Source organism: Gallinula chloropus (genome assembly GCF_964237585.1).
Source record: "Gallinula chloropus genome assembly, chromosome: 19".
Taxonomy (NCBI): Eukaryota; Metazoa; Chordata; class Aves; order Gruiformes; family Rallidae; genus Gallinula; species Gallinula chloropus.
Window position 1 is genome coordinate 3,539,658 of NC_140104.1, and position 16,382 is coordinate 3,556,039.

At 35.2% G+C, this 16,382-nt stretch overlaps 1 protein-coding gene across 1 annotated transcript in view; it reads left to right on the forward strand.

Moving 5' to 3' along the window:
• The window catches only part of BRIP1 (BRCA1 interacting DNA helicase 1), a gene marked incomplete at both ends in the record, with an annotated part of 111,136 nt that overhangs the window by 47,474 nt on the left and 47,280 nt on the right, over positions 1 to 16,382 (forward strand). The window contains 8 exons of the mRNA XM_084272840.1: positions 3,296 to 3,408; positions 5,433 to 5,515; positions 6,913 to 7,212; positions 7,996 to 8,826; positions 10,997 to 11,070; positions 11,749 to 11,824; positions 13,905 to 14,126; positions 16,037 to 16,194. Of these exons, the coding sequence (XP_084128966.1) occupies positions 3,296 to 3,408; positions 5,433 to 5,515; positions 6,913 to 7,212; positions 7,996 to 8,826; positions 10,997 to 11,070; positions 11,749 to 11,824; positions 13,905 to 14,126; positions 16,037 to 16,194 (1,857 nt within the window). The remainder of the gene's footprint in view (positions 1 to 3,295; positions 3,409 to 5,432; positions 5,516 to 6,912; positions 7,213 to 7,995; positions 8,827 to 10,996; positions 11,071 to 11,748; positions 11,825 to 13,904; positions 14,127 to 16,036; positions 16,195 to 16,382) is intronic.

Below are 16,382 nucleotides of genomic sequence, written 5' to 3' on the forward strand. Positions count from 1 at the left end.
TGCCCCAAACGCTCATTCTCCAGTTCTGCCCAGCTTTGCAGTTTGCTCTTTAGGTCTTGGGTCCTATTCTTTGGCTGAGATAAGGTAACTTTGAGTGCTGGCTGGATCATCTGCTTGTTTTTACTGCAGTAATTCATAGGATAGCAGAGTAGGTTTCATTCTTTGTAGAATTTTCATATCTTCTTTAAATTAGTGTGATGCAGACATTTAGTGAAGATATCTAAAATACAGAGAAATCTTTTCAGCTGTCCTTATCTCTATTGTAATTATGACCATAAAATAAGGAGAAGCTTTTGCAGAACTTTATTTACAGAAAGATCTCAATTTAAAGGCAGAAATACTGCTTTAGTTTTATTGGCCAACCATAGATTTCTCTGTAGAAAAAATAAGTTCATAAGAGATTGCTAACTGTATACCTTGCTTTTAATTATAGCCATGTTTTTGTTAATTTTGAATAAATCTGTTTTAGCCTGGCATGTAGCTATAAGACATGCTACAGACTTCTTTGTCTGAATGTGCAAGTTATATGAGATTTAAAAACAAGCTCTAGCTTTTGAGTTGGTCATCTTGCCTTTGTGCTATAAACTAACTGATACTGTCCATGGCCATCACTATGTAAGTCCATTTCATGTACTAATATATCACTTGAATCCTGCGTAAGTCATGATTACCACTGGTAACTTATTTGTGATTAACTAAAAACGTGAAATCAAATAACCTTGTTTAATGTTGTTGTCTTTAAATAAAAACTTGTATTGCTGATTTTGCTTGAAAAATATGCTTGAAAATTCTTTTGAATTGTAGCAGCAACCATTTCAAAATATTTTTTAAAGTCCTAAAAATAAATTTGTTCATGGCATTGTTTTTGGTGATATTTCTCAGTTAATATTCCATAGTGAAAGATGTCGAACTAATTAAGCATTAAAAGAAGGAGCGGTTAGCAGGTATAATGTTGTTAGACTTCAGTTAATGTGAATGTGACCATGACCTCCCAGATAGATCAAAGACTAATCTGTCTGACAGCTACAAGATGGCAGAGCTTGCCATGGGCCTTCTGCTGCTGCTTGCTGAAGCTATTTGTCTGTAAAGCATGCCTGATAGCTAAGAGTATATTTTTAAGGATGAACAGGTAAAAGTAAAAGGCTGTCTTTTGACATTTTAACTAATCCCTTCTAGCCTGTGGTTTACTGCACATTCAGGATATTTGCTAGCAGGAGAGACTGGCTTTTTCACATATGTAACATGTCATTTTGAATTGGGCGTTGATTTGATGCTTGATAATGTAAGAGTTATACAATGAAATAGATTCTGATTGCATTAAAATGACATGCCCTGGCCTTTTACCTTTAGCAGACTTATAATGAAAACTGAACTCTCGGCAATGTAAGTTGTCATCTCATGCTGAGACATGATCGCTTAAGTGAGAAAACAGAATGTTTATTTTCTGTTAACTCTTCTTTTAATTAAGATGGCAAAGATAGGGGTTTAAGATACACTACACGTTTAGACCAAGAAGATAGGGATTTTTATAGAATTTGAGAAATGAAAACGTCACTGTTGATGTGTAGTACAAGCAGTATAGATTTGCATAAGCTAAAACATGTTAAAGGGTTTGGAAGTAATGTATTATATTCACAGGGTAATGCAAATATCTGACTGGTTTATGTTCTGCTGTTATTGTAGTGGGTTTATGCACACAATAAAAAAGTCATCATTTTATCAGTGTAAGATACGACTATTTTAATACTGTTTTGAACTGTCTGCTAGTGAAGTATGAAACAGTCATAAAACATTTATTTCAATTGGCTAAAATCTTACTGATAACTGAAAATCTTCAAAAGAGGAAATTGTTAGACAACTTACCAGGACTAGAAGACAAATGCAAAGTGTGTACAGGAGTGTATTCTCATTGGTTCCATTTCAAAGACTTCAGTGAAATTTTCTAACATCTTCCCTCATTTCAAATGGTGAGGGATAGCTTTTTGTTTCTCCAGGTAGTATTTCCATTTGTAGCAATGCACAGATATGCTTAAGGTCCTTTATAAGGAATTGTTATAATGGTCAGAAAATGTTCAGAAGAAATCATCTTCTGTTTTGAAAATTACAAAGGAAACCTCACATGCCAGTCAATAAATTCTGAGTGACTGGAACAAATATTAAATCTGTGAAATCAAACTGAATTTACTTTCTGGCTGTAAAGATTGAATTTGTAAATTTGACAGGCAATTTAAAGGGCATAAGTACGTAAAATAAAATTTCTTATCCAAATGCAACTTGAAAGTTACCTGTCAGAAGAGGTTAGAAGTCTGCTGTTTTCTCTCCTGAAGCGTGTCCTTTCACTTGTCAGTTTAGAAAGGTTAATACTGTACAAAAGAGCAATGGAAAGACCCTTTTTGCTGTAGTTTTATGTTTGCTTATTTTTAAAAAATATATTTCAGTCTCCCCTCTCCCTGTGATGAATTATTTTCATATACATTGGACCTGGATGTAATGTCCAAATTCTTACTGAAATTCCGATCAGGCATTGTATGTGATTGGAAAGGGGAGGCAGGGGGGTTGTTTTGCAGTTGATATCAGAACTGCTTTTGAAGCAGCTAGGAAAGAGCATTTTTAAAAAAAAAAAACCAAACATGCTCTTTTCTGCCTTATGCTAGCCCATGGGCCTGTAGACTTCAGCTGCTGCCTTTGCTTCATGCTTAGCAGGGAAACGTTTGTTTCCAAACCACAGAAGGTAGTGCCAAGCTAGGAATTAGCATTGGTGTTGCTGACTTCTGGGACTTTGGCAAGACCACTCTGTCTCTGAAGTGCTTTACTTTCTGTAGAAGATTGGCTTATATTTGCTTAACCTTCACTTGAGGAAAGTATGGCCTAGTCCTAGCAATAGATAAGGAGTCAGAGTTTGTGATAAGGATCTCCATTTGTATCATTCACTTCCAGATGAACAAATAAAACTGTGGTCTAGTTAGTCCATTTACTTGTTTCTGGGGTTTATGCCTGTGTGAAAAGCTTATTCTTCTCCTGCTAGCACAGAGATTTAGATAAGTGTGTGGTTGTTGTGTAATTACATATAAATTATTGGAATAGAACACGGATTACGAATAACCTCAGAAGGGTAAAAGCCATTATTGGGTAGTATGCAAAATACAAATTTGAAACAGTAAAGCACACTTTACCTATTCACTTATATAAATAAATATTTGCTTATATAAATAAATGTTTGCTTGTTTTCCTATCTTTGGAATATTTCCTTTTCAAAATCCCTATTAAAACAAATATTTTATGATTTATTTCTTAGGTTGAATTAAAGAGGAAATACAATGACCAGCACAAAAATTCAAGAGGCCTTTTACCAGGGAGTCAGTGGTATGAAATTCAAGCCTACAGAGCTCTGAACCAAGCCCTGGGAAGGTGAGAAATTGAACATAATTTTATATATATGCATATACACACACACACATATGTTTGTAGAACTTTTTTTGCGACATCTTTAAGGATTAATTCCTCACTGTTAACACAAAGGGGATAAATCAGGCCAAAAAAATCCTGTTGCAGAAATCAGGTCTTCAGCTGGTCTGTTCTGGCAGCTGTCTGCTTTTCAGTCTGTTGTGCATTTGAGCATTGTTATAATTCAGAGGTTTAGTTTTATATTCAGAATCCACTTTAGTTTGGTTGCAGGCTTTATTGCTTGTAGTCCTGCTATACAGAAAGGAGAGCAGTTGCAGAGACAAATAGTACTTGAGCTATAAACCGAATGAAAATTCTTAGGTCTTCTTGAATGTGTGAATTGTTGCCACTCTTGGTGGGCTCAAAACAATTGTTTGATGTTTAGCCTACAAGTATTTTTGAAAGGGAGAAATAGTGGGGATTTTTCTCAGAGCTTTGCAAAAGGTCAATTCAATTATCATGCTCACTGATCTCTTCCCAGTTTTAGATGTGGTGGTGTAACTTCCTTTCTCAAATGGAAAAAAACAAATCTGAAATTTTATTAACAACATAGAATTAATTCATCCGTCTCCAACAAAATTTATCATATGCATAGGTAGATACAGCTGTCTGTCATCCGTATCTATCACAGACACCATTGATCTGTCATAGATACATGGAGGTACAGACACAGATTTACAGATAAAAGAAACATCAGCTGCAAGATATTATTTGAATAAGACCAAATACAAGTGTGATGACATAAATGAAGGTTTTGGAAGAAAATCGAAATAAAATATTATACATTAGTAAAATTTCAGTGTAAAATCTTGTTACAGGTCTGATGTCTTAGATTGCTCTTGGGAGAGGAAGAGCGTTAGTAAAATTTGTTAACAACAGTCTAAGAAAGTTGTGGAATGCTAATAATAAAAATTAATTTTAAGTTTTGTCACTGGGAAATGTTTTAACTTAAATCTAGTTTTCATTAAAATTGCTTATTGTATAATTTATCAAGGAAATTATACTTGTCTAACATGGAGAAAAGAGACTTCCATTTTGTATAAACTGTGTGTAATGCTATTAGACTAAGTTCTTACTAAATAGAGATGTGGTGAAAGATGACAGTGTAGGATGACTAATGTTATAATGTTATAAAACCAGAATAGTTTACTAAGTTGATGCTGAGTTACATAGTCAACAGGCAAGCTTCTTACTGCAAGGATGCCTGCAGGGATAGAAGTGAGCAGAAGCATGATAGTCTTCAATCTGGCACTTTTCTCTTAATTTAGTGCTGTTACATTATATGAAGTAACACAAGTCCATGAAATGAAATAGCAGCCTTTGGGAATAGAACAGATGGTGTGTATGGCCAGGTGACAATCACGCTATGAATTCCTTGCAGTGCTACTTTTTCTGAAAGTGTGGGATATGTCTCCAGGGAACGTAATTCATTTAAATTATGAGTTAAAAGAGCATTTATTAAAGCAATGAAAAAAATGAGAAGTTAGAAGAAATCTGTAGCTTTTCTTATCACAGAGAGATTTCGAATGTAAATAGATTTTTTTTCAGAGAGCCAGCCTCTGTTGTTGCTCCTCTTTTGAGCCCTGACTCTGACACACTTGTGGTTTTATATACATTTGTAAACATCATCAAAAGTTGTCATCTATACAACAGGGATAATGATCCTAAACTGACAGATTCTTTTCATTTGTTATCACTGTTCTTCAACAATTTTTTTCTGGCTGGCAGTATAGAAATAATAATGTTAAAAATAGTATCAATGCAATAGCATCAAACCTGTTTTCCTATAATAAATTCAAGAACTGAATGAAAATTAAACTTCCATGACTTCTGTAACAATTTTTGATGCAAGATGGTAGGAAAGCACTTCCCGTTTATTTTTACATGTTCCAGCTGACTCGTTGCAATCCCTGTTGTCTGATCCCCACAGTTTTTTACTATATGCACTGTAATTATATCTACACTCTTCTTTTTTTGCTCACTTATAGGTGTATAAGACATAGGAAGGACTGGGGTGCTCTTATTTTAGTTGATGATCGCTTCCGGAATAACCCTACCAAGTACATAACCGGTAAGTTACTGACATAAACAGGCAGTGAAAAATCAAGATTACAGAAATAGGGTTATACAGATCCAGGTGAGTGGGAGAAGTCATCATGAAATACATTCACTGAACTCCAGTTGTGTGGCTGAAACTGAAAACTCTAAAGCTGTACCCTGGTGTGTTGGTACAGACAGTTACATGGAAATTTCATACATGTATGAAAAAATAGTTATTAGATTTTTGTTGGACTTTGGTTGAGTCTCTACTGGATGTTTACTTGCTGTCTATAGGGAACTTTAATGATCAGGGTTAGTCTGATTTTAACATTCTGGCTTTTTAGGTAAGAACAGGTAATAGTTGTGCCATTAGGAGCCACTGTATGCTCAATACACAAAACAGCATTTTCTGTTTGTAGTTTTAAACTGACTAGAAATACATGTAGACGGTGTATACTACCTTAATAAATAAATACAAATTTAGAAATAAATAACTAAAAAGATATTGCTTAGGGATGTATTATGTATCTCTTGTCCCTGCCCTGTTTAGAAGAGATCGGCAGAAAGATGATCTGAACAGATCATGTTGCAGTCCGGTCAGCAGGTGGAGCTCAGCAGCTGTAGTAAAAGCCAAACTGCTTTTCTGACTAAAAATACATTTAAATTATCTGAGTAAACAGAGGTAATTCATATAATAATACAAATAATCTATGTGTTAAAGAATTGATAAATTAGTACGTTTTCTAAAAACTAAAACTTCACAGAAGAACCAACTTCTCTGTTGTGATGGTTTTTTAAATATTAAAAGAATATAGAAATGAGTTTAAAATCAGGGATGTTAGATTTTACTTCACCCTTGTGTCATTCAACATCATCTAAAAGGCTATTAAACTCAAGGCATCTGGAATTTGATTTTTTTTTAAATGATTGGTATATAAGAGTGTATTGTATTATATTTGAACTGTTGAGCAGTTGTGATTCTTTCCTAATACCTGAGTTACTGCTACTGAATCTGAAATACAGTAGTAAAAGCTTCATTGTATTCTAATCTTTGTCAGACCCTGTCAGTATGATAATGAATAGCTGTGCTTTATGTGAGTTGCTTTTTAATAATTCATGCTAACAAGGAGAATGAACACTCAGCCTTAAAAAAAAAAAAGTATGATTTTTTGCAGTGTCACAGTTTGAATTACAAAAATTTTGTGAGAAAGGTAAGGGTCTTTTTATTAAAAAGAATCCTTTTTTCAGTACTGCTCATCAAAAATCTACTATGAGTAACTTCATGAAATCTTTATGAATCTGCCTATACATGTGAAGAAGTATTTTCAATATGTGGGTATTATTTACTGATATGAAATGACTGCTCTAGGTGATGTAGTTTTGTACTAACATTCTGGTTTGGGGTTTTGGTTGTTTGTTTTTTCTTAGGATTATCTAAATGGATACGTCAACAAGTCAAGCACCATGAAAACTTTGGTAGTGCACTTGAATCCTTGCATGCATTTGCTACAAGAAATCAGAAGAGCATTGATTGTTCACCAGAGTGCAGCACGGAATTTCCCCATGTACCTTCAAATTCAAAAGACCTGTCACAAGCATCTCAACAGGATGCAACTATTCATCTGTCTCCAGATGCTCCTGCGAAAAGTGAGGAGCAAAATTTGGTTTCAGAAACTCATTTTACTGCTACTGTCAGCTCAGTTAATCCTACAGCATCAAATCAGCCAAGTAACATCATGGCAACAACGAAACAAAGTATGTTCTTTTTCTGGGGGGGGGGGGGGGGGAAATTGGTAAAAATTTTAAATGTGAAGTTTCATCTTTTTTGGGGAGAAACAAATGGTTTTTAAGGTGTGCTATGGTGTAAAATTATAAGTATTCACAAATGTGTATGAGCTGTGCACAACAGACTGAAATTGATTGTCATTCCATCTGGTTGTCTTAAAACAACTGATAATGTTTAATAATTTTATAGTAGAATCAGAAAATTTTTCACTTAAATGTATTTTTACCATTGAAAGCTATGAAACTAATTTAAAATATATTTGAAACACGTAACAGTTAGTGTTATTGCAAGGTGAGCCCCTTGGTTCAAGCTACATCTGTTGTTTAGATGTTGCTGTGTGGCACATTTCATATTAAGTCTTCTGATACCAGCTTTGCAGGTATATATCTTCCCATTCCTAAATTTTAGGAAAAGTTATGACTTCATCTCAGCCAAGAAAGATGTAAGTGACATAAGAGCACAATAATAAAAATTTACAAATTTGAAATCCAGTTCATGCTTTACTGTAACTTTACATATACCAGTTAATCTGTTGATTTAATTAAGACATTTCACATGCAAAGATAGTTGTAATATCTGGGCTTTTGCTTGTATTGGATCTTAATGAGTGTTATAAAATAACCGTAAACCTAACAAAGCAGTGGTAATTTTGATGTGCTAAACATGCTGTAAATCAGTGGGGGGAAGGCATGTACAATTAATTAATGTTTTGTGATTTTTCACAGGTGGCCAGAAAACTGATGTAGAGTGTCGTTCTCACCATATAACACAAAGAAGAAAACATATGGACTCCACACCCAAAATGCCAGCAACTAAAATAGAGAGAGAGAAAAAGAATGATTGGACTAATGCTGGTATTATGAAAGAACATTGCAGCGTTAAACCATTGACTTCAACACCTTTGCCTGGAGCCAAGAACTGCTCGTCCGCAGCTAGTGGCAAACAAAAGAATGTGACTAAGGCTGGTGAACTTATTGATAGTGTAAATCAATGCCAGTTGTCATTAATTTCAGAACATAAACCAAGTGTACCAGAATTATGTTTGGAAACAACTGATTTTGCAATTAATACTGAAGGTCCAGCTGCTGAAGAGCATCCTGATAAGCTACAGCTTCAAGTTGAGCCCTGCAGTGAGTTGCCTGTAGCAGAAGGGAAATCTGAACTTTCAATCTTAAACCAATCTGCAGAAGCTGAAGATGAGGATGAGAGCATCTACTTCACACCAGAACTGTATGATGATGTGGAATCAGAGGAACAGGGAATCAAACCACATGTTCCAACCTGTAACACAAATGAGAATCAGCTTGAATGTGGAAACTCCACAATCAATGATCTTTTTGCTATCAACACCTTGGAAACCCTTAGTGTGACTAAAAAAATTATTGATGCTGATAGCAGAAGCACAAGTTTACATGGAGTAATGCCAAATGAAGGGAGTAAGAATAGTGCAGTTAATAATGTCAAGATTGCTTGTGAAATAGAGGCAGAGCAGATAACATCTCAAGAGATGGACATCAAAAAAAGAAAAATCAGTCTTTCCAGATCACGAAACAAAGGTGTGTCATCTTTTCTATTAAACAATACTAGCACAGAGTGACACCTTCTGTAGGAATCTAGTCAGCAGCCTTTACAGCACAGCCTCACTATAGAGCAGTGGTGGCTTTCTGGTTCTTGTTTCATATGTGCTACTGGCAGACTCAGGTTTTCATTATACTTTTTTGGTTCTCACTGTGGAAGTTTTGCAATGTGCAGTTCTTTGCAGATATAATCAAGACCCCTTCATCCTAACTGTGGCAAAAGGATATCATGTGTGGAAATTCTTAAGTGGAAGCCCAATTAGCATTTGATGTGTAATTCCAGGGTGAGGAGGTTTGTTGTATTACGTGTTTAATTAATCTGCCATTTAATACAATCAAACAATTGTGTTTTTTTTTTTCCCTGAGAAACACCAGTAGAATCAAATTATGGTTTTCTGCATTTGTTAGGGTTTTAATTAAATATGTTGTAGAACAGCATCTCTGCAGATCAAGTAATGTGATGGATTAGGCCTATATACTGAAACAGGTGTGTTCTTCGGTACTTTGTTTCTCTTGAATTTCTCTTGTCAAAATGTCTATCAGAAGCTGTGTAGTTGTGGTATAGTAGCATTTGAACATTTGGCTATATGATGACAGTAAGAGACTTCTTCAGGGTCTTTATTTTTTATATGAAAGTTGAAATTTCTTTAAGATTTTCTTTTGTGAGAAAATCTAATTTCTTCTGGTCAGATTCTGTATGTATTCATATTGAAACGTGTGCTTGTTTGTATGCCCTACAAACACATTTTCTACGCAATGTTTAACAAATATAACAATGTACATGTATACATAAAGGTCTTTAAATCTTCCTCAGTCTACTTTCTTAAAGCATTTTAAACATTTCTTTCATTTACTGCAGTCAAAACAGACAGGATTTTGCTCTCTTTGCAGGAATGGCAAGGATAGTGTTGAATTTCTTTAATAAGCATTATCTTGTTGTACTTAGTGTAAGGCATTTGGTTATACTTTTTGTTATATTGATGCCATGGAAGGATCATGTTTTCTTGGTCTAGGTTTCCCAGTATTTGCTTAATTGTGGGATGCTGATTCTTGTGACCTAGTTGGTAGGGCAGAATAAAACTCTTGTATTGACAGCAGTTTGAATATATGACACATCTAAAGATAAAAATACTTAATTTAGATTTCAGTAATTAATTGAATATCAGAACTTAGTAAGGTAGGCATGATTCTGCTTGTAACCAGCTTCTGGACTAGAACAGTCTCCTATCCCAAAGCAAAAGCTGAGGCAGCCTGTGTCAGGTGGCTTTGCAACTAGACACTTGAGAGCTCATCAACTTGATTTTCACAAGTCTCTAATACCTCAGTTTTCTTAAAACAACTCTTCTGTACCAAACCACTTTTTATTTTTATGTATATCTGAATAGATTATAGAAATTGATTAAGCTTTGTGTCTTATCTGCTCATCTCATAGACCACTATCCCTTATTTGTCTTTCAGAAGATTTGTCTGTCTTTAAATCTGTAACATTAAAAAAAAAAAGAAAATCCCTCATCCTTTCCTTATCTGGAGCAGATTGTTCCTTTCTTGATCTTGTGTTGTGTCTTATGTTGATTGGAAATCCTTTCAGACATGGCCACCTTCATGTTAAATATTTTACATTCATTTACAAGATAAACATTTTATATAAAATACCCCTCAACCATTATTTCTAAAACATGTATTGAAATATCAGCATTTGGCCTACTTTTCTTGAAAAGTCTTCATCCACAAATTCACTAAACTCAAATCCTGACCATAGATGGGTTGTTTGGGACAACTGATGGATAGAAATCCTTTCTATTACCAATGGGTTTGAGTGGTAAGGGGTGGATCATTTGTTCTGATGTAAAAGTTGTGTAAATCCAACCTTAATTTGTCTTTATATCTAACTGGTATTTAATCTGCTAGTGGTTAGAATATTCCTTATTTCTAAGTAAATATATTTAAGGTGATTCCCAGTATTAAACTGAATACTTTGCACCCTGCAAATAGAAGGGAAGTCAACATACCAACTTCCCAAGAATTATTTCTTTGGGCTTCCCCAATCTGTAAATCATAAATTATTGATAATTCCTCTCATTCTTTAATATAGCAGCCAGGAATGATCACTTTTGTGTAAATTAATCATAACATTTTGAATTTATTAAAGGATTGAAAGTTCAGCGACAATGCAGACGAAGAAAAGCTACAGTTAGGCACAGTGCCCCCACCTGTAAAGAAAAGGTACCGTGTGAAGTGCACCCATTTTAAGTGGCCACTCTTGAATGCTAAGGTTCAAGGGAAATAGGGACCATGTAATATATAATCTTTTAAGTGAAATAACACAGAAATAGTTTATTCATGGCCAGTGTGGTTTGCTCTAGATCTTTGATTTACACACTCAATAGATACGGTTGTTCCTCATGAGTGTTCTCAAGTCCTTTTAATACCAGCAGAAGCTGCAAGTATGGACTGCTAGAGTCCAGCTCATAACTCGTAACATATGTGATTCCTGTTTCAATGTAAGTGGTGCCTCTGACTTCTGCTTAGTACATATCTTTTAGGGCAGGATTTTTAAATTGTAAGAACATAATTGCACTGGAAGTTGATGAGAGTTGGGCACTTATCTTCCTAGACTCCTTGCAAAATTCCAAACTAAGGCTTTGATAGCCTGGGCCATATCTTACATGAAAGTGTTTCCGTTTAAGCTAGGTTAAGCATTTTTAGCATGATGTTTATTTTAATTATTAGCTAATACAAAATATAAATACTGATACAAGGACATTTCTTTGAGCATTTCAGATAGTATATTTCTCTGAAGCAGTTTTGACATATTTTTGGTGTTCATATTTAAATGCTTCAATCTGCATAGTTACAATATGCAAATTAATATTTGCATGAATTTATATATTGTCTTGTTAGAAGGAAACACACCAGCCTTGCAAGAAAGGACTTTATTGCATTGTCTGTGGAGCTGAAATACTGCCAAAAGCAGAGGGTAAGATCTATGGAACTGTCATTAGTTTTAGATTGGGAATGATAGGATTTGTAATCCACCTCTTTACTTGGACAGTTTTGGAGACTGGAGGGATATTTTAGAATAATTGATTAATTTCTCCACTGGACATGGCAACTAGATAAATGAGTTGGTGGAAATGCACTGGAGACCTAGAGAAAATCCTTTGTGGAGGAGAAAGAAGTTTTCAAAATAATGCAACTATTTGGCATTTCAGTGAAATTAAGTTACTGTTAATGTCATGTCTTTCTGACACGTTTCTGTTGCTTGATTCAGTGGCCCAGTCACTCTGACCTATCTTTAAGTACAATGGGAATCAGACTGGTATTTAAGAGTGAACTGAAGGCAACTTGTCCAGACCTTATGGGAGTCCGAAAAAATAATTTGTGACACAGTGGCCTGTTCACTGGGGTACATTCCTTCTCAGGATGAGGTGTCAATTTGCTACCAGTTGCTGTGAAAAGTTTGGTAATATTGTGGCACAGAAACTCTAAATCTAATACGTGTTTTAATCAAACTGTCAAAAGTTTTACAGAAAAACACAGTTATTATTCAATATGTAACCTACCTTTTATTAATTTAGTTTGCATTTTAGTCCTCAGTTCACCCATTTGGATTAGATGTTCTTGGAAATTCTCTATGTTTTTGTAAGGCACTTTAATTTGGGAAATCTAATAGCTGATAAGGTAATAACAAATCTGCTACATTTTAAAAATGCACTGTATCTTCAGGCTACTGGGCCATGTGTGGTGATGACCTAATTATAAAATGTTCTCATGAGTTACATGCAGAGACAATTTGATATTGATGCTTAATACATTTAAACATTGTATAAAGCATGCTCCAAGAGAATTTAGTGAGGATTTAACTGGCTTTAGAAATTAGAAGGCAAGAAGGTATTTGCTTTTGTGTTCTTTGTAAGTATGTCTCATGACCTTGAAGACAAGCCAGAATGCTGCATTTTTTGGAAGTATTAGAAATTATACGGGGGGTGAGATGAAGAGGTGTGTAATGGAGAGACATTATATTTGTACAGTCTTGTTTACAGCAGCCCCTTCATTATCCCCTCCCTTCTCTGCTTGAGAGGCTTATTAAGTGACAAAGCAAGCATGGAACTGGTATCAAAGTCACTCTAGCAAAAAAAACCAACCAACCAACCCTCTCAGTCATCTTCAGCCATAAAAGTGAGGGGGGCCAGGCTCAGTAGGCAGGAACTGTGTGCAAGCAGCTCATGGCTGTTGCGTGATGTAGCTGAACTGAATGTCAGGTCGTAAAGCTAAACCAGACGTCGTCTGGATTGGATGAAATCAAAAAAGGACAAATCTCCTCTTTTGCAAACCACCCCTGAGCCTGAAGGAGTGTGAGAGGTGTTCCTATTGCTTCTGGACCCATGAAAGGTATATGCCAGGTAGCAAAGTCCATGTTGCCTTATGGGTAAAGAAAGGGATGCCCAGGTGAGGGCGGCTGCTTCTTGCCTCTTTTCCCAGAGCAGCCATAACGTATTTCTTCATGACTTTTCTAATCTCACCGATAGACTTGCATCTCCTTGGTATGCATTTATCAGCATCATCTTTGCAATTTGGTGTAGAATTTGTGAAGTGGAATCACTCTGTATTAAATGGAAGCATTCTGAATCACTGAGGTACTTCAATGTGTACAGTTACCAAGGTGTCTGTTGTCAGCAAGAAGTTTTATGCTGTTTAAACTGAATCTCATCTGTCAGTTGATTAATGAAAGTTAAAAAATCTGCCCAGCTTGAAGAAAATGTAAAAATAAATGACTTTATTCAAAGTGGATTCAGACTCACCGGTCAATTTGGGAGGAATAACAAGGGGAAAATTATCTGTTGAAAAGTAAATTTTGGACACGTTAAAAAATTTAAATAAGGCCTTCTTCCAAGGTCCATTTACATCAATAGAAGTCTTTTCACTGACTGCAGTGGGTATTGGATCAGGGCCTAAATTACCATCTTGTAAATGTGGAAAGTTTGCAGTATGTTCAAACAGTACTGTATTCAAAACCATGTATATATAAGTCTTACACCCCACTTTTTAAATTATAGGAATTTTGAGAAAAGCTCGCTACGGTAATATTGAACTGAAAATAATCTGGAAACTCTTCAGAAATACTAATATAAGAACTAAAGACTCCATTAATAATTGTATGTGTGAATTAGATGCCATTTCGGAAGATGATGATACGCTGTTGCTCATCTCAGATGCTGCTAGTCTTAGTCATCTGAAAGAAACTTTGAAGGTTTATCAGATGCCGGTGAAAGGTGAAGGTAAATCTTACTGATAAATACCACCTAACATCTGTCAAGTGCTTTACCTTTAGATTAAATACAACACATTGTTTTCTTGCATTTCCTGCAGATGTTATTGATTTTGGTAATGTGTTTTTATCTCTTGATCTGTATGTGAAATCTCCAATGGAGAGGACCAGTGCAAGTCTCTTGCCCCACTATTCCTTACTTTCCTGAACAGCACTTTACAGGTTTTGCAGATATTTTTAATGGAAAGCATTTTTAAGCCAAGAGAAATGTGAGCTTTCAAAAAGACTATAGTCTGCCTTTCATTAAATTGTTACATAATGTGGTCAAAGCTGTACTAAAGCTTTGTTATAATTGTTTCCTTGTTAAGAAATTTCATCCTTGTAAGGGACATCAAATACCATATTACAAACCATGCATTCTACCTGTTTTCTTCTCTGTTAGCAATTGACGGAATGTGGTTGCTGCAAACACTGTTTTCTTTCTTGTGTCAATAAGGTCTTAGTATTGATTTTTGCCTATCTATTTGTCAATAATTCTGGCCTTATTTTTATAATCCTCATCTCTTAGTATCTAGCTTCATTACATCTTTGTCCAAGAGATATTTTGTTTAACAATGTTTTGCTTATTGCAACAGTTCAGTGGTTTACTCTGCCTTGTTCTTTGGTTTCCACACCTTTCCATTGCTCCTACATAAGTTTCTGGAAGTTTGAAGGAAGTCTGATATGAATTAAATGTTCTGGCCGTTTGTTTTCTCCTTCAGAGACATCTTTCCATTTCATAGCTTGTTGGAAAGAATGTTTTATTTTTTCATAAATGAAATGAAGATATCAAATCTTTCCATGACACTGGTGTTTTGAGTACTCCTGCCAAGTATTGTGAATGTTTCTGAAAATCCCAGGAAATATTTGGAAGGTGAAACAAGCACAAAAGTGATTCTACTGTGCTGAAAGATGTTTGTGACAACTGTAAACTATGTCTTTGACCTTAGATAAATGGGATAGATGATTTAAAGCTTGTGGGAAGTTTGACTATTTTATGGAGTGGGGAAGCTGAAGGCAGTAGAAGCTTACTGTCCCAAGCACAGGATTTGGCTAGAAAGCAGATAAACAGCAAAACCATGTGGGTCAATGTGTTTTTTCAGGAGACTGGAAATACAGAATTTGGAGAATTGAATATTGACAGTGGTACTTGGCCAGAAAAGTATATACACTTATTTTCTCTTAACTGGGCAGTTCACAAGACTTGAAGGCCTTGCTTTTGACCTTTGGGGAAATTGATGGTAAAACTTTTCCTCTAAGTTGCTGTCTTGCTCCCTGAACCATCAAACAGGGAGGGAGAACTGGATGACACACAGAAGGAGTAACACACACAATTTAGTGTAGACTGGAAGTAGGCAAAACACCACTGAGATCGGTTGAACGCTGCATGTTTTGCATGTTTAACCAAACATTGTGTGGGTCCTTCTGTACTACTGTGATCAAAAAGAAAAGGATAATGGGAACAGAATCATTTACATTTCTTATATTCCATGAATTGGTAGCATATACCCTGCAGCCTCAGTGGTTAAAGGAGAGCTCTGCAGAAGTAATGCATTTGATATGAAATTATTCCAGGTGTCAAAACATGCAATGTGTTGTTCAGGTGATGGAGAACAAATGTTCAGTACTTAGTATTGTTTGTGTCTGGCCAGTTCTGGTGTCAGGATGGAACAATTAATCATATGTGATTGTTGTCACAACATTGTAGAAGTTCCAGAGCCTGCAGGGATTGGTAATGCATGGCATTCTTTACCATGTTACTTTCTGGCAAAATAAAAACATTAAGTTTTGAAGTGTGAAGTACAATTTATGATGATCTTTTATCTGTATTAAAAACTATCTTGATGGCTGTGTAGAGCACTCTTTCTTTCTTTTTGAAAGACTTGAATGCCGGTTTATCTTTAAATGCTATTTGGAATGAGAAGGAACATTCTCTGACAAGTTACTTACAGTGCAGGAGCTGTGTCATTCAGTCGATTTCTCCATGTCCTTTGATAGGAGCTGAGGTTACTCATTTCAATAATAAAGTGCAGTCATGGGTAAGTCGAATTAGTTTCTTTTTTATATTAAAACAATTACTATATCATATGTACAGTAAATATTAAAATGCCTTTTCTTAAAAGATAGAAGGAAAATTTTATTTGATCTAGATGAATTGTATATGATTTCATCTAATTTCTACCACAGAGAATTAAAATTATAGTGAAGAGCTTCATATATTTGTATA